The 24,519-nt window shown below is 57.3% G+C and overlaps 1 protein-coding gene across 5 annotated transcripts in view; it reads right to left on the bottom strand.

Annotated features, from left to right (window-relative positions):
- BANP (BTG3 associated nuclear protein) overlaps positions 1–24,519 on the bottom strand; it is a 115,295-nt gene that overhangs the window by 33,686 nt on the left and 57,090 nt on the right. For all 5 annotated transcript variants that reach the window (XM_047078899.1, XM_047078902.1, XM_047078903.1 and 2 more), the window contains 3 exons: positions 13,930–14,169; positions 4,998–5,165; positions 583–713 (listed from right to left, as the gene is read on the bottom strand). In XM_047078899.1, coding sequence (XP_046934855.1) covers positions 583–713; positions 4,998–5,165; positions 13,930–14,169 — 539 coding nt within the window. The remainder of the gene's footprint in view (positions 1–582; positions 714–4,997; positions 5,166–13,929; positions 14,170–24,519) is intronic.

The following is a 24,519-nucleotide window of genomic DNA, read 5'->3' as shown; positions in this document are numbered from 1 at the left end:
GTAGGGGCCAGCATGAGTCTGGAGGAATTTCTCCCTGGGCCAGACCACACAAGGAGGGCTGAGGCAGGGGTGTGGCTCACTGCTAAGCCAACTGCCCACACGAGTCTAAGATACAGCCAGGCATCCAAAGGAAGTGCTATGCGATCCCCGAGGCCACTCACTAGCTCTTCCCACTGACCCCAGGAGGAAATTTTCTTCCCTCAGGAAAAGGGTCCCCCTGTTTCCGAACTGAGAAGACTATCTATGGTGCATCGACAGCGCCTCCCAGGATGACAGGTAAGGGCAGGGATGGTCGAATGGCCTGACCCCCAGAGCTGACGGCGGCCACGGGGGCAGCACGTGCAGGGGAGCCACGAGGGGACACCGACAAGGACACACCCCCTCGGGAACCGCCCTCATTTAGGAGATGCAGAGCCGACACCCCAAAACACTTCTTTAGACTGGCGCTCTGACCTCACCCCAAGCTACCGTGGCACGACCCGGAAACGCAGGGGAAGCCGGGGCCCGCCCTCCCCACCGGCCACGCCCCCACCCTGCCTGCCCTGGCCCCGGGGGAGGCAGACTAGCGAGAAGGGCACATACTACTTGGACCTGTCCGTCTTCTCCGATCTGGTGGATCTGGACCTGCTGGGCGTTGGCCAGGGCGTAGTGCAGGGCCTGTGGCGGAGGCTGCGGCATCTCGCTGGCGGGGGGCGGCGTGCTCATCACGGTCTCTGCAGGGAAGTACAGAGGGCCTCAGCAACCAGCGGGGGACAGGCCAGCCATGGGCACGCCTCTGGGCTTCCCTCCCTCCCCGGCACCACCTTCCCCCAAAGAGGAAAGGAAACCCCTCCTTCCCGGACAGCAGTCGGCAGGTCCCAGTGAAGGGGCCATGGCATCCTGTAGAGTCATGAGTTGTCAGTGCTGGGGATCGAGGTTTCTGACCGGGGGACAGGAGTCCGGGGAAGGACTATTCTGACAGAGGAGTCTCATCTGCTTGTTTAAACGAGTTGCTCAGGATTCGTCAGCAGAAGTGAAACAGAAGCACAAAGTTGGGGTTACACCCTGCTTCTCACCAGTACGTTATTGGTATTTGTTCACGGACAATTAAGCCCTCTATGGAAAAAAACTCTCCATCCTCTTGTTTAAAGATGCATTTCCAATAAACCCTCACTTCCTTTGTTTCATCCCAAACGAGACCTTTGTGTTGACATGTTGCGTATTAATTTTAGTTGTAATGATACCTTAATAGAATATTCTTAAACGCTCAAAAAATTAAAGGCTCAGAAAAAACGTTTTGATTTTGCGCATACAATTTTTCCGCAGAGAAATACGGTGGATGGACATTAAGAAAACGTAAACACAACAGGATGAGACTCAGCGAGATGTGGACTGTTAACACAAAGGAGAAAAAAGACGAAAAATGAGTATATTTTTCTTCTATTCCATGGGCATTAAATTGACACAGTATATACATTCCACCTCATAACATTTTAATATTTTTTTAATGTTTATTTTTGAGAGAGAGAGAACGAGAGCATGAGTGGGGGAGGGGCAGCGAGAGAGGGAGACACAGAACCCCAAGCAGGCTCCAGGCTCTGAGCTGTCAGCACAGAGCCCCATGCAAGCCTCAACCCCATGAACTAAACCATGAGATAATGACCTGAAACGAAGTCGGACACTCAACCGACTGAGCCACCCAGGCGCTCCTCGCTGCCTACATTTTAAAAACTAACATAATGGTGTTAAAATGTTAATACTTGTGTTATGCCAGAAATTACATCCTTCTCAATGATTTCAAAGTATAATGAAAAGCTTTAGGTGTCAACGTTTTAAAATGTCGACTTAAAAATACGTAGGGAGGAATACACACTTTCCAACCTCTTAAGGAGGGTACGTGACCAAAACACTTAGAGTCCACTCTGCAGGTTAGTCGTAACTACGTAACTAAATAGATGCTCAAATAATTCCCGCTCTAGTGTCAATAAACATCAGCTGATCGTGCCAGTTCTCAAGGGGTTCAGAGATCCAAGAAGAATTAGAACCCCAAGGTTCTAAAGTAACTGCAGATGACAGGACATATGGGTAGCAAGTAAATGCTTTTCAAACCTAAGACTCAAATTCTTGAATCTGCCAATTAATCAACAGCTCCCTATAATTATACAAAGGAAAGAGTGTGCAACAGAAAGGCAGGCCGCTCCAAGAGCCCCCACACCCCCGCTCCCCTCTGGACAAAGAGGGGACAAAGACCGCTACACCCACAGATGGGCAGGCAGTGGACTGTTACGAAACGGTTCTCTGCAGCTCTAAAATATTGGGCGCTGCACAGACACCCTCCTGAGGCCTTCAACTCACTGATGAGGCCGGCAGGGAGTGCGCCGGGCTGCCGTTTAAACCGTGAAATGCAGCCCCCTTTAACTTAAGCACTTACAAAAGTTTCCGCGGTGTTGCCAGGTGGGACGGTACAAGACAAATGTTTTAATAAATTGGTGTTTTATGAATTCAATGACACTAGGGATCGTATGGTTTGTGTTCAAACGGGCAGTACTAATTCAGCTTTAAATAAACTAGCCTCGGCTCAGAATTTCCTTTATATTATTTATTTGGAAACTCCTTTTTTGTCTGGTAATTCCAAAATAAGTAAGACAGACCCTGCCGGAATGACTACCAATTCCGAATTAAGCCAGGAATCCTGGCTTGACTGCATTTTCCCGGATCGTTTCTGTCACCAGAACAGCCTTCAGTCTCAGATCCGCTTTGTGAAGCTGAGAGCGTACAGAGCAAGGAGAACCTGCCAGAGTCCCGTTAGCTAATCACCGACTTGGTTTTCTCTAATTTAGTCAAGCATGCGGTATAATAAAATGGCAAACAATTCCATCAACAGGAACTTCCAAAGCAATGGACTTTTCTAAAAGCGCGGTAAGAGAAAAACACGCTCTGGGTCTCTCGAGAATTCGATTCCAGGCGCGCGGCAGGCAGCTGAAGGGCCGGCTGCGGGGCGCAAGCAGGAGCCGGGGACGGGCTACAGCAGCTCAGGGCGCCTCCCCGACCCACCCCAGGCGCACGGGCCTCGGGAAAGGAACCGCGCGCTCGTCTCCCTCCCGAGGCTTGTTAAGAGCACCACCTCCGTCCTCCTCCTTGTCCTCTTCCTCCTCCTCCTCCTCCTCCTCCCTGCACACCACCCGGGGCTGGCAGCAGCCTTCTCACGCGGGAATGACACCCGCTTGCGGGAATGACACCCGCTTCCGGGAAGGGCAAGACCAGGGCAGCCCTGCCCCCTCCCCGTGCCAGTGCGCTGCGCTCCCGAGAGAGGAGCCGCCGCCGAGGCCACGCGAGGGGCTACTGTTGTTCTTCCAAAGCTGCCGGTGTCGGCGGGTGGCCGGGGTTTCCCAGACACCGTCTATTCCAGACAGGGCGTCCTGAGACGCTGGGCTCACGCCCCGCGTGCCAAGCCCGCCCAGGGCACTCGGGAAGTAAAGACAAGCTCGCACGGCGGCCACTCACCGCCCACGAGAAGCCGCCAGCACCTGAGAGTTACTCAAACCCAAAGCATCTTAGAAGAAATGCTGACAAGCTTAGTAAACAAAGAAACAATCGGAGAAACTCCTGTCTCGGTAAACAGAACTACTATCATTTAGTTGAAAGGAACACTACTGACTGGAAGGGAGATGAAAAATCTTAAGTAAGTATGAAACAAGTCAGAACGCCACCACCACACAGCAGGAATCACACCTGAGCAGGAGGCTAAGACCCCCCCGAGTCTCCGATCAGGGGGTCGGAAGCAGAGTTGGGGTCCCCCAGCCCACCCGCCCAACCACTCACCGGACTCAACACCTTCCACCCTCAAACATGGTCCCGGCCGGCCCGAGAGCACCCCCGCTGCCTGTCAGAAACTCGCGGCTCCGGGCCGCTGCCCGGGGGTCCTGAACCGGGGCCGTGCCGTCTCCACAGAGAAAGCCTCATCTTGCCCTTCCTCCTCGCTCCTTCGGGACAGACACTGAGCGCTAGCCACGGGCCAGCTCTGTGCTAGGTCCCTCGGACCCCAGGGAGAGGGCGGCCAATCCCGGGCCCGCCTGAAACCTACCTCCCTGAGTGTATGGCGTCCATGCCCGCCCGCCCGAGACCCACGGAGGCGGGCTGCCTCTTCAGGGGGCCACCGCTTCAGCACATCGTACGGTCGCTACCTCCCTCAGTTCCCCAAACAGGATTCCTCGTTATGCGAGAAGGGCCTAGATCCCTGGCTGGAAGGTCCCTCGATACTGCCGCTCAGAGAAGCACGGCTTGGGGGCACGACGTGTGTGGCCGCCCCTCGTCGTCAGGGATTGCTCGCCAGTCGCTACCGAGACAACGAGAGGGAAGCCGCTTCCCGAGGTCTGCTTCAGAAAGGCAAGACCCCGCAAGCATGCCGGGCCACCGGGTCTGTCGCCACAGTGCTGCGGAACGAGAATCCGGCTGACCCTGCCCGCACTGCCCTGGGGTCCTGACCCCAACCCCGATCGGGGCTGCGGTTCTACGAGCCGAGGCCAAGGGAGACGTTGTGGAGATTTTTTTAAAAAGCTTTAAAAAAAGCAACACCGAAGTCACAGTGGCGTTCCTGGTGAACCTTCTGCTTCGGAAAAGCCAGTCCTCCCGCGATGCCCGAGGGGAAAATCTGGAATGTCCCCGTGCTCTTTTGGGGAAGTCTAACTCAGAGCGGCAGCGATGAGCACGACGACCCGGGCCGACCCCCGCCTCGCCCGCGCCCCCCACGCAGACACCAGCAAGGACAAGAAGCCAGCGGCGCGCTCAGTAACCTGGTGGAGGGAGGACAGGACACGGCGCTCGCCGCCAGACCCGGCCCCGTCCTGCCGCTCGGGGAACCCCACGCAGCACCCACGGCGGTCCTGAGATAACTCACCTGCAGGGCGTGCACGGAGCCGGGCTCCCCGTCGCTGCGCTGAGGGGGGCTGTGGGTGGCGCTGGCCCGCTCCCCCCGAGCCTCCCAGGGCGCACCACTCGGGACTCCGAACGGAGCGTACCTGAAGCGCCGTACGAAGACGAGGACGGCGTTCTCCTCGAGAAGCTCTTGACGGCCAGGCTCTGGCCTCGCTGTTTTCGCCGCCAGGCTGTCCGACATTTGGAGTCGATGCTCTGTTTGATTCGATACCAGTCAGACTCCGTGATCCCAAATTTATAGAAAAGGTGACCTGAAAGCACACACCCCGTGTTAAAGGACGGCGAGAAGAAGGCCACTCCTCACGTCCCGGCCGTGTGCGAGCCACACGAACACGGGACGGCGACACGTGGCCGGGGGCTGAGAGCCTCACCGGCAGGGACCCGTGACATCACACATTCACGCGTTGACCGGTCCACGAGGCGGCCGGCTGGGTGCCGGGCCCCCACGGGCCTCCAGGACGCCCGCGCTCAACCATGTCCACTCACACTCCACACACGGCCCTCAGGGGCCTGAAGGTCGAGGTTAAAACCGAAGCCCACGACGCCCTGGAGCCGCGTCCGCAAGCACCAGCTCCCATCCGCCCGTGCCTCCGGGCCTGCGGCCGTCCCCCTTCTCCCCAGTCTCGGCTCAGACTCCACCTTAGCGGCCCTACCCGGAACCAGCCGGTTGGACCCCGAGTCCCTCCCACCCGCACCCTGTCCGGCTGACACCTAGAGGACGGACACAGTTACTGTGTGTGCTGTGCCAAGAGCCCAGACCGCCCGGGCACACGGCAGATGCCCCGGCCCTGGTGGACTAAACGCAGTCACGATCCACCTGAAGACACTCTTCCGTCGCCGCCCGAGTCCGAGGCCGGCTTCTGTGACTCGCCGTGCCCTCCCTCTGCGCCCGGTCAGGAGGAAAACGCCCCGCGGGCACATCAGTCTTTATCCCCGAGAGCCCGCAGCCCCGCTCCCCGAGGCACATGCGGCCTTGCCCTGGTTCCTCGGGGCCCGGCGGGGCATCTTACTGACGCCCACACTCGTCAACCACTTACACCACAGAGCGCTCTCAGAACGTGACTGAACGGCACCGGAGTCCTCCCTCCCCCACAAGGAAACGGGGGATCCGGCGGGCCACTGAGGCGCAGGGGGCCGACAGAGACACTCACTGGACCCTTGGCCTCTTCTCTGCCAAGACAACAGGAAGTCAGTCACCACCGTGGGAACCACAAGAAACGCTCTTCGACTGGATGACCTCCACTCGAGCGGCTCGCGGAACTTCGCCGACTCACAGGAAAACACGTGGATGAAATCCAAAACTTTCATAATAAAAAGACGGAGCTGAAAAACTTCCTGTTTTGACTGCTAGGAAGGCCGCGTTTACACTGTCCGCGGAGAGCGTGACGGCCGCCTGATCCCTAAGACCTCCTCCTGCCGAGACCACCGGCCAGACAATCGCAACAAAGGGAGTGCTCGTTTTCCTAAATTCACCGAAGTATCAAGTTTCTTTTCTCTCGGAAGGATGCGTCTTGACTTCACGAGCATGTGCTTAAGACCTCTGACTCTAAATACGACAACCAAAATTTCTGTCATCTAGATGAAAAGGCCTTGGGTTGAGGAGACACAGGATTTACAGGATCAGAAAGGAAAATAATCCAAGGAACTTCCAGCTGCATTTTGCAAGCCTCGTGCACAGAAGGAAATACACAAATGAGGCCCAACTCCTTGCTTGCTGATTTCCAGGTCACCTCTAAAATAGCCACAAATCATCGATCAATATTTACTGAGTGGCTGCCACGTGCCCCACGATGGCTTTAAGTTCAAGGGATTGACTCGGAACGTTCTGGGCTGGTTACCAACTTTGAGGTCACGGCAGAGCCGAGGACAGCGGTGCCGAGAGAGGGGAAACGGCAACCCAGCGCCATCAGAACGCGCTTCCCGGGACGCGCTTCAGTAAGAGGACCTAAATAAACCCCACCCTCCTGTCCCCACACCGGCACAGGCAGGGAGAAGCCTCCCGAATGCTGCTAGGAATTAACGACGTTGCCTGAAATTTTAAATACTTGGTAACAGACATGAACGTTTACGACGCATATGAATGTGTGACGTTAACATTTAAGTTCCACTTTGTAAAAACCAATTTACCAGTTCAAAGCCTGGCTTACACCCTTTGAAGAAAAAACATACGTCTGTATAGTTACACAGCAGTCGTTTTTAAACTCTCCGAAACCTCGCTGCATATTCCTGCCAACAGCACGTCCAGCAGCACCCATCCCGTGGCTGCCAGGAACGCCGTCGGGTCAGCAGCGCAGCCGGCTCCCCGCGGAGAGCACCGGGCGCAGGGGGAAGGTGCGCCCCAAGGTGCCCACATGCAGGCTTCGGCTCTGCCCTCAGGGGGCTCGCGGAGGTGTCGGGGTGCAGCCTCAGACCGCTCTGTGCTGCCTGGAAATGCGGCTTTCTCCGACTTTCCCGAAAGCGCACCTGTCTTTTCGGACAGCACGGAGCACCGCAGATTAACGAACGAACCTTGGAAGAGACGTCTTATGAGTGACAAAGAGGTTACTTTGAGAGGCGCCTGGGTGCGTCAGGTGGTTAAGTGTCGACTCCTGGTTTCGACTCAGGTCACGATCTCACAGTTTGTGACACCGAGCCCCACGCTGGGCTCTGTGCTGACAGTTTGGAACCTGCTTGGGATTCTCTCTCACCCTCTCTCTGACCCTCCCTAGTGGGGGCTTTCTCTCTCTCTCTCCCCACACCCCCATAAATAAACACCTTTCACATGTGATGGTCACAAGAAAAACGCACAAAATTAGACAGTCAACACGCTAGCTTCGGAGCCTGTAGAACTGTCGGGAGTGAGAAGCTAACATCCGGGCCTCCCAGCACCCAGCCGGGTGGAGGAGAAACGGCCACATAACCCCCAGGAGCACCTCCCTGCCCTACACAGCACGCGAGGCCCCACCCACGGACACACAGGAGACCTCGGACAAAAGTGAGCAGCGACCCTGTGCAGGAGACGCGGCCACCTCCAGGCAGCTTCCGGTGCCTTCCCCAGCATAAGGGGTCCCCAGGCAGCTGTGGGGGCTCATCTCCTCCGGAAGGCAAGCCACTTGTCCCCTCACCATCTTGGGGGAGAGTGCTCAGCAGGCAAACCCTCTCAGCTGCCCCCCAAAATTACGGTCCCTCTGAGCCTGCTTCTGCTGCTTCCCCGGCAAGCTGTCTGCTCACCCCCTCCCTCCCAAAGAGCTGAAGCTCCGTCACCATTAAGTGCCTTCCCACATCCCGGAACGCCCATCCCGACACTGGTGGTTCAAATCATAAAACCGCACTCCAGCTCTCCAACAATGAGCCCCACAGAGGGCTGAGACGCACTGTGGGAAAAAGAAACAGAGCTGGCGATCTCACGTCCTCGGTGGGTGGCATGGGGCTCATCAGCCACAGAGGAATGAAAACCACTATCGCTGCTCACGTAACCTCAAGTTCAAGGGGAAAGAACAGCAGACCGCGTGCCAGAAATTTATTTCTTAGAACTGGTCTTCACTTGACAGCGACTGACCCAGAAAAACAACAGAAATCTTTAGCCCCCGAGTGAGGAGGACAGGTCACCGCACCTCCCCACAGACTGTGTGTTGTCCAGTGTCCAGGCCGCAGAGCCAGGCGAGCCCTGCTCCCCAGGCAGTGATGGCCCCGACTGAGGAGAAGCAGGAAAGGGAGGCTGAGGGCCTCCCCCAGGCCCTGTGTCCGGGCGACCTGTGAGCCAGGGCCCCGACTGTTCACCTTCTCACCTGTGCTCACCAAACCTGCCCCCCTCTGCACTCCCTCTGGCGCCTCGGCGTTACCAAACACACGTGCCGGGCACCCCCACAGAAGCCACGTAAGACACCGCGTTCGAGTATCAAGCTCCGGAGAACCCGAGCCCTGTGCCCCGTGAAGTGTCCTCCGAGATCCACGTCCTTCCCAGAACCTCAGAACGTGACCTCCCTTGGAAAGAAGGCCGGCGCAGGTGTGCTGGGATCCCACGGGACTGGTGTCCTGACAAGGAGAGGAGAGGAGCGCGTCCACGGGGAGGACACGAGCAGTGACAGGAGCCGTGCTGTCCCACGCTGCCAGCCGGCTCCAGAATCGCAGGCTTCCGGCCTCCGGGGCGGAGAGAAGGGGGACTCCCTGCTGCTCTGAGCCCCCAGCGCGCGGCGCTCTGTGACTCTGTGACACCGCCCCGGGATGCCCCGAGCGCACCAGGGGAGCGCACCTCAGCTCACGCAGGTGGGCGCCAACCAGCTTCTGCGTCACGGCTGCGCGGTCACGAAACGCCACCCTCTACTGGCGCAGCTGCTGGGACGGACCCGGGGGCCGCCATCCCCTGTGAACACAGGGCTCTGGCGTGTGCCAAGTGGAGTTCAGACCACCTCCCGAGGGCTCGGGGGCCCCACGGGACCTCACCTCCACACCAGCAGGCTTCGCGATACCTTCAGAGGTCTGCGACTGTCCACCCGATGGGTGCTTTCGTCGCGTTTCTAGCAACTCACGCGGGCGAGCAACTTGCTCCACCATACAGTCCAGGAGACGCTGGGTGATTCGCTGGGATGAACCGTAAGAACGAAAGCCGTATGTGCAAATCGAGGGGGAGAAGGCAACGGCTGGCGTTCTTAGCTGAGAGCCCCACCCAAAAACGTTCCAGACGTTTACGGCTATAGTAACGTGCTGCTTGTACACACGGCACACGACCTATACGGCTAGCTTACCCGAGTCTGAGGGAGCCCTCCAATCCGTGGGAGCCCTAAAGCTGCACCCTGAAAAGCGTGTATTTCTCAGGGAGTATTTTAGGCACCGCTTCCCTCCCGAAAACGCACATTCCCTCGTTAGAAAAGCGGTTCTCAGACACACGGCCTATGGATGTTTCAGAATTCCTTTTCCCCAGAGAAAGTAAAGGGAGAAAACTACTTCTGTTGACAAACAAAAAGGGGAAATTCAGATGAGAGTCCTCCCCGTGATGACTGCACTTGGCAGCAGCAGCTGTCGCGTTCTGGAAGCTGTGAGCGAGGCTCCCGGGTCTGCAGGAAGCTGAAAACAGAGGCGGGTGCGACAAAGCCACCGAGCCACTCTCGCCACTCGGCCCTCAGCAGTCCGATCCACTGCTTCACCTGTTGTGTTCTGGTTCTTGTGCAACAATCTGAACCGGCCCAAAGTTAGAAAAAATCAACAACTACTTTTAACACCTCAAAATCACATCTAAAGGTTCCCACTGAGAGGGCCCCTCAGCCGGTGAACAGCTTCTCACAGGAAGTCCAGGACGGGCTGCGGGGAGACGACAACAACAGGGGCCTAGTGGGTGTAGATGGTGCCCCCGCCCCCTTGCGGGCTGCTGTCCGAGTACGCGTGACGGCGCACATGGGACTGGCTCAAAGCCATGCGGTCAACCCTCCGGAGTCCTGACTCAAACCCAGCCCGCCTGTGCCCCTTCAGCCCAGGACTGTGCCCCGGCCACTAGGGGCCGAGGGGAAAGCCCAGGCTTCGCGATGGGAGGAGCCGCAGGCAGGTGGGTGTGCAATGGGACTAGGCACCCCGCCCTCCCGCCCAGCCACTCCTCGAGCTCCGCCCAGGCCCCCGACACCCCGCTTCCAAAGGAGGATGCCCACCCTCACCTGCTCCAGGCACGCGTGACGGAGCCGGGCTCTCACAAGGGCCACATCCCGCCTGCCCGCCCACAGCAAAGGCGCAGCCCGCCCCAGGGTCTGCAGGGCTCCGGGCCCCGGGCCCCGAGCCCGCGCCCCTCTTACTCCTCTGGCTGGGAAGCTGAGAACGCAGGCTGCACGTGGTGGATGGGGCCACAAGCTCAGAGCCACGGTTAGATGGCTAGTTCCAGCCTAGTTCCAGGCGACTCCGCGCCTGCTCTCTCAACAGGCCTCATCGGAGGGAGGGAGTCGGTGAGGGCAGGCCCCACGGCTCCGGGAAGGCTCCCTGTGGACGGTCTCTCACAACTGAGCGCAGGGGACTGTTTTCCTTTTGAAAAGCCACTCCTTCATTCTCTGCAAATCACATGTGAAAAAACAGCGAACACACGTAGTCGGGGTCAGGGACCCCTCCCACTTCACGGACACCCGCAGGCCGCCCCGGCCCGGGAAAGAAACAGGCCAAGTGTGGCTGCTCGCACAAAGCAGCTGTCTGTGGCAGCGCTCCGCCGGCCCCCGGACAGCCCGGCACCCCAGAACTCTTCCTCGGGTCTTCCTCGGGCCCCCACAGGAACACGCGGGTGGGCCGGTCTCCCGCTGAAACACTCACAGGCCCCCACCACCTGGCTTGGAAGCAAATACAACCACTGTGCTGGCAACTCAGAAGTTTCTGACGGTCAGTCGGTCCTCTGCTGCAGAGAAATCGGGCGATCTGACCTCCTGGGTCTCGGTTCAGCCAAGCCTTGCTCGCGTCTCCAGAATTCCTAGAGTCTGTCTGCCCCCCTCTGCTTCTACTGCCGCAACCTGGGCCGTACCCCCGTGTTAGTCTCTCAACACAGCCCCGCTACGACACCGTCCTTCTTCAGTCTCCCTGAAGGTCACCCTGCTAGGCGCCCCCCCCCCTCCCCAGAGCAGTTTCACAACCCGCGCTACCGCGTGTCTCCGCGGTACCGGGCACCACAGGCACGGATGCCAGGTGCGGATGCGGGCACATTTCCATCCCCCAGGAGCTCACAAGGAGAGGCCGTCTGGGGCTGTGCTACCTTCTGGGAGAGGGCTTGGCTCGCCCGGCTGGCATAGGTGCATGTGGTACCACAGCTGGTGAGCGCAGGGGACGCCCCAACCTCCCGGGGGACGTGCCCTGAACCTGCGAGGCCAGGGGAAACGGACAGCTCCCGTGCTGAGCCCCTACCGCGTGGCAGATGCCAGCATCTCGCGCCTCCTGATGCCCCAGGAAGACAGCTCGGTTTCCCGGATGGTGGAGGGCTCATGGGAGAGCCCAGCTCCCACACACAGGAACAGAACCAGCCTGTCTGGCTGATGCAGCACGAACCCCCCCCCCACACACACACACACACAGTCTCCCTGGGCACCAGCACACTGGCCCCACCGCCACGTGCTTCTGCTCTGGGCCCCACCACCCCCCCGGCTTCCCCACCACCTCCAGGGAAACTTCTCCAAACCTCTGCCTAATAACCTGCACGTCACGGCCTGCACACAGGGCGCCCGTACTCCTTGGACTGATGCTCCAAGGCGCGTCTCCAAATGAGAGGCAACCACCCTCCAGCCTCCGGTCCTAGGAGCCCTGTCGACTCCCCATGGGAAGAGCAGCCCCCCAACCGGAGGCCACTGTGCCCACGCAGCCCTGGGCCCGGTCCAGGCCACAGACGGAGCCTCTCCATCAGGGCTCCCCTTCCAAGCCCCTGACACACTGTCAGGGCCGTGGCCATTTACAAACACCTGACGGCCCGCAGAGCCATCGGGAATCGGGGACCACGGCTCCCTCACCTTCACAAACCCGCCACACAGGGCACTATGGGTCACGGGGTCACACACCACCCCACGGCGGCCTGTCGACATGCCAGCACGAGTCCTCGGGCTGCACACACACCACGTGCCCAGAGACCAGAGTGGCGCAGGCACACCGGAGGGTCCCAGCTGGCATCACGCTCCAGACCGGGGGCTGGCGGACGGTGGCAGCCCACCGCCTGCTGTTGAAAAATACCATTTTGTGGGAACACAGCCGGGCCTACTTGTTTTGTCAGTGGCCACTTCCAGGGCGGAGCGGTTCCAAGAGACCCCGCGGCCCACAGAGCCTGGCCCTCGGGAAAAGTCCGCCGCCGACCGTGAACCGCTCTCGCCCCACCTCGGGGGCTGACGTCGGCTGGTTACATGAACGGTCTCTCGGAAGAGTACCAGGGAGGGTTCTCAGGATCCGTGACAGACACCCCTAGCGGGTCAGACAGGAGAGGCAGAAAGCGGAGGGCCAACAAATGGGGACACCATGGCGACGAGCCGCTGTAGTGTAAGAGGGACCTGGGTTCTGTTTCTTAGCGACTGCCAGGAAGATCTACAGTCAGGAGAAAATGCTCAGTTTTAATCTAAAGTATAAGAGAACAGGTAAAAACATACCTGCTATTCTTATAACAACTACGGAAAAAGACTTTCTGTTTCTCTCTGTCCCCAACAGAAGGCTCATGGATCGACGTCAGAGAGTTTCCTGTGACAAAAACGACTCCTTCCTGGTGGGACAGCGCCCTTCCCTGGTCTGAGATAGTGAGTTCCAGGTAACTCACTCACTTCCCGCCCTTTGCTAGATGAGACTTAAACCTCACATTCAAGCACAGTGGCCCTCCAGAACCTGGGTCTCACACGCGGCTACCCAGCCTTTCTGTTAGAAGTCTCGTGTCTCGTGTCTTTCTGCTTCATTTCATGTCTATATCATAAGCCACGTCAACGCGTCCCGGAGTCGGACGGGCCCTGTGGATCGGACGAGCCCAGGGGTGAGAGGCAAGCGGGTGCTGCCGATAAGGATATGGGCCACCCGCAGGGCCACTTGCACCCCCTAAATGTCACCAATGGTACACAGGGATCACTGACTTGAGCACGGGGCCCTCTTCAAAGAGGAGGCGCACCACACAGGCCGTGAGGATATCAGGACCAGCACCATGAGCTCCGCCGGCTACGGTCGGGAGGTCAGCCCATCAATAGCCCTCTTGGAAAGGGAGGAGGGAGACAGCACCCTGCTCACGCCAGGGGGAAGCCAGGGAAAGGCCGCGGTCAGCAGAGGTTGGGGAAGGCTCTGGCTCTGCTCCTCTCCAGGCCTCGGAACGGCCTGAGGACCAGCGAGGCCGGGGTCTGAAAGGCCCGTGCGCCCCCGGTCCTTCCCACGGGCAGGCACCGGTGATGTTCACTAAAGGAGACGCTCCATCCGGAAGTTCCTCTCCCGGCTCCGCGACTAGTGCCGAGGCCAGCATCCTCTCGGGCCAACAGTGTGGGCCCAGACTCGGCCCCGAGATGCTACCTTATACGACCCGCCCTCGGCCAGACCCTTCCCGCGACCAGAGACAAAGGCCACACTTACACCGGATCCCGTAGATGGTGAGGGGGTCGAGCTGCTTCTTGCCGTGCTTGCCCTGGCCCGAGAGGTTGGACACGGCCTGCACCTCCCGGTGGAAGAGGTAGTCCAGCAGCGTCAGCGCCATCTTCTCGGCGGTGCGGCAGTTGGTGCTGATGTGGAGCATGTCGGACGGGATGATGGCACAGCGCACCCGCATCTCCGGGTTGTTCTCGTCGCCCAGCCAGGTGCCGTTGGGGTAGTCCTCTGGGAGAGACAGGACACAGTCTCACGTAAGCTCACGAGTCCAAAGCGCCCCGTGCTCAACTCAAACGCACTCGAGAAGGATCCTCCCCGGGGGCTGTTGGCGAACGGCTCTCCCAACTTCCAGAGCACGGCCAAGAGCCCCGGGGCGACCCCCAAGGTCACAAAGGAGAGGTGTGGACACCTACAGCTGACCAGAAACCAGTGCGTCGTTTCCAAAAGAGCCGCCGCGGTTTCCAGTGATCCATCTCGGAGACAAGATGTAACACTGCGACCCGTAAACACCCCACTGCCGTCCAGTCGGGCTTCCCTGGGGCCAGGCTGGCCCCACGACCTCAGTGAAAAGCACACAGAACGCAGAGCGCCGTGCACCGTCAGCCGGTCTGCAGCCGGGGAGACGGGGCTGCCCACAGCCCTCCCGAGTCTGGTGGCAGAAGACCCCGCAGCGCCGGCCGAGGTGCCGCCCAGACCCGACACCTGGGTCTCAGTGTCCGGAAGCGGGGACACCAAACGAGCTCTAGCCTCCAACCGATTCCCTCCACAACTGCCGCAGGGGAGCTTCACCAGCGACTTCTAAACACCGTGCTTGTTTTCGGCCTGCTGGCGCCCGGAAGGACAGCAAGCAAGAGTGGTCCCGAGAGTGTTAGTGTCAGGGGTCGGGAGGGGGGCTCCCTCGGGTTCCAGCAGCACGACAGCCACCTGGAGCCCACCGGCCTCTGGGGCGACAAGAACCCACGCGCAGCCCCGGAAGTGCTCTGAGAAGAAGCCGTGTGGAAGCCAGGCACGCCCCACGTAAGAAAACGGATCCGCTGCCCTGCACCGCGGGGGAGGCAGCCGGCCAGCTCGGGGGGGACAAGGGGATCCAGGGCTGCGCAGACCCGCCCGTACTCTCCTCACCGCGGAGCCCTTCTGTGAGGGCTCGGGGCTCCCCTGTCCTGTTCTGTGGACCTCCCCCACCCCCACCCCTCTCCCTTCCAGCAGTGAAGCTGGAAGTCTATCACTGGAGAGCACCTTCCCCTGACCTGCTATTCAGAGCACTGTGACCTTTTTCCTCTCCTTGTGGAAACTTCGTTCCCTGCCACACGTGCTTTCCTTAACCCTGAAAACTGCGCCATTCGTGATCTTAAAATCTCAAAAGTACCGTTTTACGTAACGAAAAGCCCCGAGTCTCGCTTGACTGCAGGAGCAGGGCACACGGGAGGGACGGGGTGTGGTGCCTGGGGAGCTGCAGGTCTCTGGGACCCGGGTAGCCAAGGGGCCGCGTGCGCTGCTGACACCTGACCTCTGACCCCAGCAGACCCGACACCCTTGACCAGGTCTGGAGAGAGGCACCTCTCCACATGGTGTCAAACGCTCTGGATTCGTTAGCTCTTCCAGGTCTCCCCACACCCAGGCTGGCTACCCCGGCGAGCCGCCCAGTCTTCTCTCTGGCCACCTCGCCCTCGAGAGAGCTCTGCGAGGAAGGGCTCCAGGACCAGCAGACGACGGAGCTCCCGGCCTCTCGTGCAAGCAACTCGTCTGTGCCTCTGCAAACTGAAAATCGTTACAAGCCCCAGACTTGGGCTTTCTCAAGGGTGATGTGACACGCAAACGCCCAGAGCCCAGTGTTCACGCGGGGGAAGGCCGGCCACCGCGATGGCGGGGAGACAGGCCCACGGCTCAGGGAGAGAGAAGGGGGCGGGCAGTGGGGTGGCTAGCGCCCCTCCCGTCCGGAAGGGGAAACCTCACCCCCGGCGGTGTGCCAGATGCAGATCAGATCCAGCTCCCCCCGGGACCCGGGGAGGACACGGTGGGGCAGAGACCAGGCTCTCGGCCAGGCTGGCTTCCGAGCCAGACCCTTAGCAAGGGGCGTTGGCTTTGCTCAGGCACAGATTCCTTCCAGTCGTTGCAGGAGTGACCTAGACTGCGTGTGAAAGGGCGCCCTGACTGTCAAACTTCAACTCAAAGGAGCCTCAACCTTTGGCAGAAGGAAGCTCCGCTTATGATCAGAACTGCCGGGAAACCTGACGGCTTTCCAGACCAGCTCTTCTGATGCTGACACGGAAGCTAGCTGAGGTGTGGGAGAGAGCCCCTGCATCAACAGGCCACCGTGGGACGGCAGGGGCGTTTACAGGGAGAGCCGCAACCTCCCTCTGGGAGCCTGGGACAGAAGAGGGACACCAGCTTTCTGACAAGCGGGCCGTAAGTCACGTCGCAGCCACGGTTATCGCTGCTTCAACATTTCTCACGAGCTTTATTTTGAAATGTCCCAATGTTTACATTCCGACCTCCCCGAAACAGAAAACGTCCCCATGAAGGGCAACCAGCCCGGCCCTGCTTTGCCAAAAGCCTGGAGCAGAGCGAGTAGAGAGCCCGTCTGTGACCCATGCCTCCACCCTGCCCCTTTGCAGGAGCCTCTCCCGGCTGAGCTCCTGAACCCGGAGGTGTGCACCAGCACCAGGCGAGGCTCAGCAACCCTGTCGAGATGCCCACGTCACCACCGGGGGCCGAGTGGCGGCAGGAGCACCACTTAGGGTGGCTGAGGCGAGGCTCCTGGCTTTAGCGAAGGGCAGAAAACAAATCACCGATCTTGGCCGCTGGAACTGAGAATAAGCGATGAGTGGCCAGCGTCATCTCTCAGAGACACCGGCGGTTTACGAGGGAGCAGAGCCGTGGGCACATGCTCAGTAGATGCACGTTTGTGAGCATCACTCAGCTACTACCACACTCGGCCCGCGTACAGAAAGAGAGGCTGGCACGTGATCTACACGCAGATGGACGGGACTCGCGGGGCGGTCTCGAGGTCGTATCGGAGATGCCACGAAGGCTCAAACGTCTAGGGTATTTACATCTAAAAATCCCTACTGGGCAACTCCACGCCTGGCACGGGGTCTCATGGTCGGTATCGAAACCCCCAGTGAACCCAGCTGCGATTACACCACAGAGTGGAAGGACTTCCCTCCACCTGAAGCAGTCAGGTCAAGGCACAAAGCAAGTAGGGGAAGGAGGGAGGGAGAACAGAGATGGGGGAGTGACCCGACGTTGCTGAGAACTGACAGACAGGGGACACTGGGAGTGGACGGGATGACAGAAGGACCCCTTTGGCCACTGATGAGGTTACTCGCCAGCTCAAGAACACGTCTCAGTACAGGAACTACCGTGTTGAAACCTTTCGGGGCACCTCGGTGGTTCAGTCAGTTTAGCGTCGAACTTGCTTCCGGCTCAGGTCACACCTCATGGTTTGTGAGTTCAAGCCTGATATCGAGCCATGCGCTGACAGCGCAGAGCCTACTTGGGATCCTCTCTCTCCCCCTCTCTCTGTTCCTTCCTGGCTCCTACGGGCTTGCGCGCTGCTCTCTCTCTCTCAAGATAAGCTTGAAACAAAGGAACCTTCCGCGCTGCAAGCCCTTGCTGCTGACTTAACTGTGAATACCGTCAAACCCAAGGTGACCGACGTCTAATGACATCCTTGTTGGGCCTGAGTGTTTGAACAGGAGGACCCCTGTGGGCCCACAGGGAAGGGCGGCAGCATCCTGCGCCACGAGGGGCACAGAGCCACGCCACACCTGCCTCCCCGACCACCACAGACCCCCCCCATGGGCTGGCACAAGCAAGGCTGCCCAAGATTGCTGCAGCCTTTCTCGGGAACGGGTAACGTGACTGTGCTGAGCAAGCACCCCGTGTTTACGTAATGTTGTCAGAGCAACGTAAACGCCGGACAAGGGCTCAGGGCTGTCTTCCCAACAGTCACCCACATCTCGTCGGGCTGATACCAAGACCGCGTGCCTGGGACGCGCAGGACGTGACTCAGTCAAGGACGAGCAGCTCAGGTCTCTGCAAATACCCCCTGAACCGCAGCACTCACTCCAGCCCTGAGAACCAGCTTCCTTCCAGGCTGCCCTGCGCACCCAGCCCGCCCCTCGGTCCCCACCTCAGGGGAGTGTCTTCCTCCACCAGAGCCGTGCCATCTACGCCGTGAGGCCTCCCGCCGGCGCCACGGCCCCACGAATCAGAAGCCCCTTAGCACGGGGCCTCCGACACCTGCCCGCCTGTGCCAAGAGCACCTCACCTCGTCCAAACCCTGTACTCTGGCCCTGGCGCTGAAACAGTGTCATGCAAAAGACCATTCTTCCAGACGGCACCCAACTGGACAGCCTCGTGGTTCCAGAACAACAAAGAAAAACACCAACAAACCGACACTGTGACAAACGTGTAAATCAAGTATTTTCAAAAAGATTCCAACTCTCCGAAGGCAAGACGTGATGCTAAATGAGCGAACAAAGTTACACATCAAAGCTAAGCCTCATCTTTTTCACGTCAGACGTGATTAATCGTAAGACTAATTCGTCAGCAATGAGTCTGTCCTCAGCCAACTGGCCTCTGCTAAGAGCGCCACAGAAGAGAACACTGAAGGGCACGTCCTCAGCCGAGGACGCCAACGCCACCAGGAGAATCGCGATGCTGGGACAACGGCCAGGGTGGACGCGGGGGGCGGGCGGTCTCCTCACCAGGCCCTCACAGGAAGTTGGCTTCCGTTCTAGCAAGGGCTCCCCACTCCCTGCTGACGCCTATCAGCAAAAACACCTGTCCTCCGTGCCAAGCACATGGGCTTCTGGAAATGCTACCAGAATACTCTGGAGGAAGAAAGATGTCAGTTTAAATTCCTCTAGAAAACAGTTTTGAGGGTCCTCAAAAAATTAAAAAGAGAACTGCCCTACGACCTAGCAATTGCACGACTAGGCATTTATTCAAGGGATACAGGTGTGCTGATTCGAAGGGGCACATGCACCCCAATGTTTACAGCAGCGCTATCGACAACAGCCAAAGTATGGAAAGAGCCCAAATGTCCATCGGCAGATGAATGGGTAAAGAAGATGCGGTTTACATATATGATGGAGTATTACCTGGCAATCGAAAAGAAGGAAATCTTGCCATTTGCAACTATGTGGATGGAAGTGGAGGGTATCATGCTAAGTGAAATTAGTCAAAGACAAATATCATAGGACTTCATTCACATGAGGACTTTAAGAGACAAAACAGATGAACATAAGGGAAGGCAAGCAAAAACAATACAAAAACAGGGAGGGGGACAAACCATAAGATACTTAAATACAGAGAAGAAACAGAAGGTTGCTGGAGGGGCTGTGGGAGGGGGGATGGGCTAAATGGGTGAGGGGCATTAAGGACTTGGGGGAAGCACTGGGTGTTACACATAGGGGATGATCACTGGAATCTACTGCCGAAATCACTGTTGCACCATATGCTAACCGACCTGGATGTAAATTTAAAAAGTAATTAAAAAAATAAAAAACCATAAAAAAATAAAGATACGTACCAAGAATATTATTAAGGTTTAGCAAAAAAAAATCCTATAGTATTATTTCAAGAAATGATGCTCCCCCCCCAAAAGTAAATTACTCTAAAAAATGAGTTTCCCTTACCCCCACCCTCCTATCACTCCTGAAAATAACAGTTTAAATTTCCTGCATAACACAGGAAGTTACCCAGAAACTTTATTCCAATCAAACGTCTCAAAAATTCTTAGAAGGCATTTTACGACCTATTTACAAACTATTCACCCCTAACTTCACCAGGCACTCTGTGAGTCCCAGGCACGTGGTCTCTGGAGCAAGAAGTCAAGCCCAGTGGACAAGAACTACAGCCCAAGTCACGCTGCCCAACACAGAAATGACAAATCACTGCCACGGAAGCAGGGGACCCACCCCAGTGGGAGAAAGGACCCCCGGGCTCCACCGTCACCATCTGTGGTCGTCGGGGCGTTGGGCAGCACCTCCAGGACCCCCGGCAAGAAGAGAGGACACCGGAGTCGCTCCGGCCCCCCGCCTCCACAGGGTCATACCGGCCGACCAGCTGGTTTAGTTTCGCCCCCTCTTGGAAACACTCAGCCCTAACCCACTTCCAATGCGGGAGCGAGAACCCGGTCTGGACTCCAGCTTCTCGCCAGGACAATGAATCAGGTCCTTCAAATGGAAGACAAGATGAAACGTCCTTTCACATAAATATCTGAGAAATTTACCTTTTAACGATCCATAGAGGACTTAGTTTACCAAAACAGCTTGGTCAGTTTGGGCATCGTTAACAATAGAAAGGTTCTGCTGGCTTTATTTAAAAACTAGCAGATTATGAGAAAAAGAAACTTGCCTTCTATTCCAATCATTTAAATTCTCAATGCAATTAGCTGACACTTCTGCAAAGTCTAACGTAATGAAAAACTGAGCAGTAACTTGAATTTTCTTGCCATTAAAACACTTGAATACAAATATTTGTTCTGAGGTCTACTTGAGCCCCAGGAAGGCGAACAGAAGAAAGCACCAAGCCGCGAGCGGCTGCCACATTCTCACGACAGTACAGGTTCAACGGAGAGAAAAGGGCCACCTGGCGTCATGCTCCCTCTCAATACTTGCTGGCAAACGTGTGCACAGACGCGCCCGACCAGGACGCGCACTCCCCTCCAGTGACGGCAGTGAGCCTTGCCAAACTCACTGCGTGCCCAGGGCCCAGGCCTGAACACACTCTCTCCCCGGATGGCACCGACCCAGCACTCACGCGAGCCGGGACTTCACGCGGCCAACTGCAGCTCGGGCGCTCTCTGCTCAGGGCGTCACCGCCAACATCTGTGTGTGACCGCAAAGTGGCAGGGGCGGGGAAAGTGGTTACCAGCCACTCCAAACGCCGTCTCGCTCCAACCAACCCTAACTCACCACCTCACCTGTTTCCAAAGACAACGTGGTTCTGCCCGTCCTGCCTGCCAGCCACGAAAAACGTCTCAGTCATGGAGTCCCGTGTGTCTGCAGCACCATGGAGAGAAGGGCAAGGGAGTGGGTGCCCGCCTCCTGTGAACGTGCTGCTGGGGCACGCTTGTGGGTCCCGGTGATGCTCCCAGAGGCCCGACACCCTCGGGGAGGGCTGCCCGTAGCCGTGGGCATCTGTTGGCTGTGACTGAGACGCCACATAATCGCTTCTCTGTCATCATGAGAAGTGACGCTACCCCGAGGACAGTGAACAAACAAAAGGCGGCAACACTCCGTGACTCAGTAGGGGCCCCAGGGTTTCTCAGAGACACGGGACACGGTCACAGCAAATCTCACATCAACTTCATTCAAAGTCAGCCTCCACCATCTCCGGACAAGACTTCAGGGAACAGACTGCTAGTCGTGACTGGTGTCAGGCTGTATTTTCCACCTCGACCAAAAAGTAACTTTCATCTGGCTTCTGTTAAGGCCTGCAAATTTAATGAATTTCAAAAGCAACGTACTGCGTACAACGGAAGACACGGCTCCGAACAGGAATGGCACCACAGGGTGAATCCCTCAGAGGCTCCAGGAGCCCAGCGCTCACACGTCTCCTGTGGCCCTCACTGCCCAGCACACCCGACTCGCCGCGTCCCCGTCCTGAGCCAGACACTTCCTGGAGCAAACATCATCAGCCTCTGGCGTGAGGACAAGCCCAGTAAGGTCTGCTGCTTTTAAAACTGACCGACGGCGTGCGGCTTTCTCCACGCTGCCGCGTGGAGCAGGGGCGGCGAGGACAGGGTGGCCCGGCCCGCAGGCTCTGGCCGTGCTCATCGAGAGCAGCCCCGGTGAGCCGACCAAGGCTTTCCAAGACGTGCCCGGCCGGGCCGGCCTCCCAGCACTGAGTCACTCACGATACAACTTGGCACCGACTTCTAAATCCTTGAAATTCAGGTGCTTACGCTCCGACTGTGCCTCTTATTCACATGCGTCACCCTCAAAGAGCGCTGAGGACACTCTGACCTGCGACCGACCCACGAGAACGGACGACCCGCCTGCCATTCTGGCATTAGACACAGTTGACTTTGCACCCGTTGCCCGAACAACCATGCTCATTTGGGAGCGATGTGACGTCTGTGAGCTACAAACAGATTGATAATTGGGGGTTTTCAAAGAGGCGACTCAAGAGGACCGAGGTACACACAGGATACTACGGAAAAGGGACAAAACCAACGGTCTCCGGCACCGGAGCCACTGTGAGCGCGTCGCACAGAAACCACACGAGCACACCGCCGACCGGACGGCAAGGCTGCCGGCTCGGGCCAGGTTGCCCCACTCAGCATGAGTCGTCACGAGCTCGCCCGTGACCACCACGGCGGAGACTAAGGATGCCTCGGTCCTTTGCCACCGAAGAGTGGGAACCACCGGGCACAGACACGGTGTCTCCGGGAGGCGTCACGCACTGCCCGTTCTGGAACGCGGGGCGAGGTGCTGCAACGGCCTCCCGGCGCGGCCCGTCCGCCACGGTCTGCCACGCCCGAGGACGCACCGGCATCCTTAACGCCGGTCGGTCCTCGTTAACCTCGCCGGGATCGGTCGCCAACCTGTCTGTGATCCCGCTCTTGTGGGAGCCCACTTACGACGGCCGATATGCTGGCTTTTAGTGTTATGACCTCATGAAGAATTTGTTTCAAAAAAGTTTCTGTAAAATAAATTATGTAAATAGATCCTCGAGAAACACTCCCGGCTACACTTCCTTCTTCACACATGCAGGCTGATGTTCTGTGAACACGGCAATCTGCACCTGTCGTATTTCACGGCCCCTGGAGCCGTCCCCTTCCTGGCGCCGTGACTGACGACCTTTCCCAAATGAACCGCTCCCGCCAGATGTTACCCTGCTGCCCCCCACCGAGTACATCCCAGAGATTTACCACATAAGTCATGTTCCTGACCGGGCTTTGGAACATTCATGAGGCCAATTTCCAACAATAATCCAATTATAACTCAAGTACCATCCCTCCCCATTAAAGCTGAGTAGCCAACATCTTATGAGAAGGATTACTCAAGTTTTTTAAGAATTCTCAAGTGCAAAGACAGCAAGAATTTAGACGCTTTGTTAAGAAGTCACTAAATCTGGGGCGCCTGGGTGGCTCAGTCAGTTCAACATTCCACTTCGGCTTAGGTCATGATCTCACGGCTTGTGAGTTCGAGACCCGCGACGGGCTCTGTGCCGACAGCTCGGAGCCTGGAGCCTGGAGCCTGCTTCGGATTCCATGTCTCCCTCTCTCTCTGCCCCTCCCCCACTCACGCTGCATCTCTCTCTCTCTCTCTCTCTCAAAAAATAAATAAATAAATAAACATTAAAAATTAAAAAAAAAAATCACTAAGTCTCTTCGTTGATTTTAACACATTCCATTGTTGGTCCTATTTTAGCTGCTTTGTTTCTGACTCGGCCAGCTTAACCTCTGAATGATGATACCCCGATGCTGAACTATGACCGCAACGCCAAGAGAAGAGAGGAATTGGAACCAGAGTAAGTTTACTGCCCACTGCCCTCAACAGTTAGCACTCCTCTGATTCTGAGGAAATCTGTGCCGTGACAGACAAAATAGCCTACACAAAAACACGGGGACAAAATGCTACGAAACCTCGCAGTAAATAATCGGACTCCAAATGTGATATAAAACGACACGTCAACTCGGGCAAACCGTCTGGAATTCTTAAGAAATAAACCATTTTGAAACCTGTGGTTTCTAAAACCGCAAGCACTTAAATGCTTTTCTACGAAGGTAAGAACGGTCTGCGTACTTGCAGCTCTGGGTTGTCAGCAGGAATTAAATGACCCCACGAAAGCCGAGCTCATGGCCCTTCAGAGCTCTGCGTGTGAACGGTGCTTCTCTAACACAAGTAGCTGCCTGACGCTCTCTCCAGCTCAGCGAGGGGTTCTAGTCGTGGGGCAAAGCGCTCACCCACCTCTCCGCGCACCCATCCGCCTCACAGACGTGTTTCGCGGAACATGCCACTATCGGTCGATAGTAACTCTGATACGAGATGTTAGCGGAGTAGCTTCTTCCTCAACAGTTACGTCCGAGGCACCCACTTAAAGAGGACTCCGTCCGCCTCCGTGTCCTCCCACACAGACCACGGTGCCACGAGGGCGGCGCGGCCCGGCCTCCACACAGCAGGCAAAGTGCCGGCGGGGACCCTCCCAAGGAGTGTCAGCACAACAAACGTGTCACCGCACGTTTTCTCCTAGTGCAACGGTCAGGCAGAATGATCCTGAATTATGACCTCTTCTTTGATATAAGGTAAAATTCAGAATCAGTCAACTCTGTCTCGTCTGCCCAATCCTAACAACAGGTACCGTCCAAGAGTCATATCTGATGGAAACAATCTGCTAGAGAGTAATGCTTTCGACAAATGCATCAGCTCATAAAGAACTCAGACTCAGATCAAAAGAAAATCTGTATTTTTTCCCCCCTTAGACATTTATAAGCTGGAAATTTGACCCCTTTTTCTGTGTTCATTTGTGTCACTCTGTAGTTTCTCCAAGTGAAATATATCTCACATTAATCACATCACAGTAACACACATAAAAAGATGAAATATGTTGTATCTACGA

Source organism: Lynx rufus, unplaced genomic scaffold, assembly GCF_022079265.1.
Source record: "Lynx rufus isolate CCGP_SWC_20201006 ecotype Redwood Valley unplaced genomic scaffold, mLynRuf1.p SCAF_16, whole genome shotgun sequence".
In the NCBI taxonomy this organism is placed as follows: Eukaryota; Metazoa; Chordata; class Mammalia; order Carnivora; family Felidae; genus Lynx; species Lynx rufus.
Note: the sequence above shows the minus strand (reverse complement) of the source record. Positions and strands in the feature narration are given on the sequence as shown.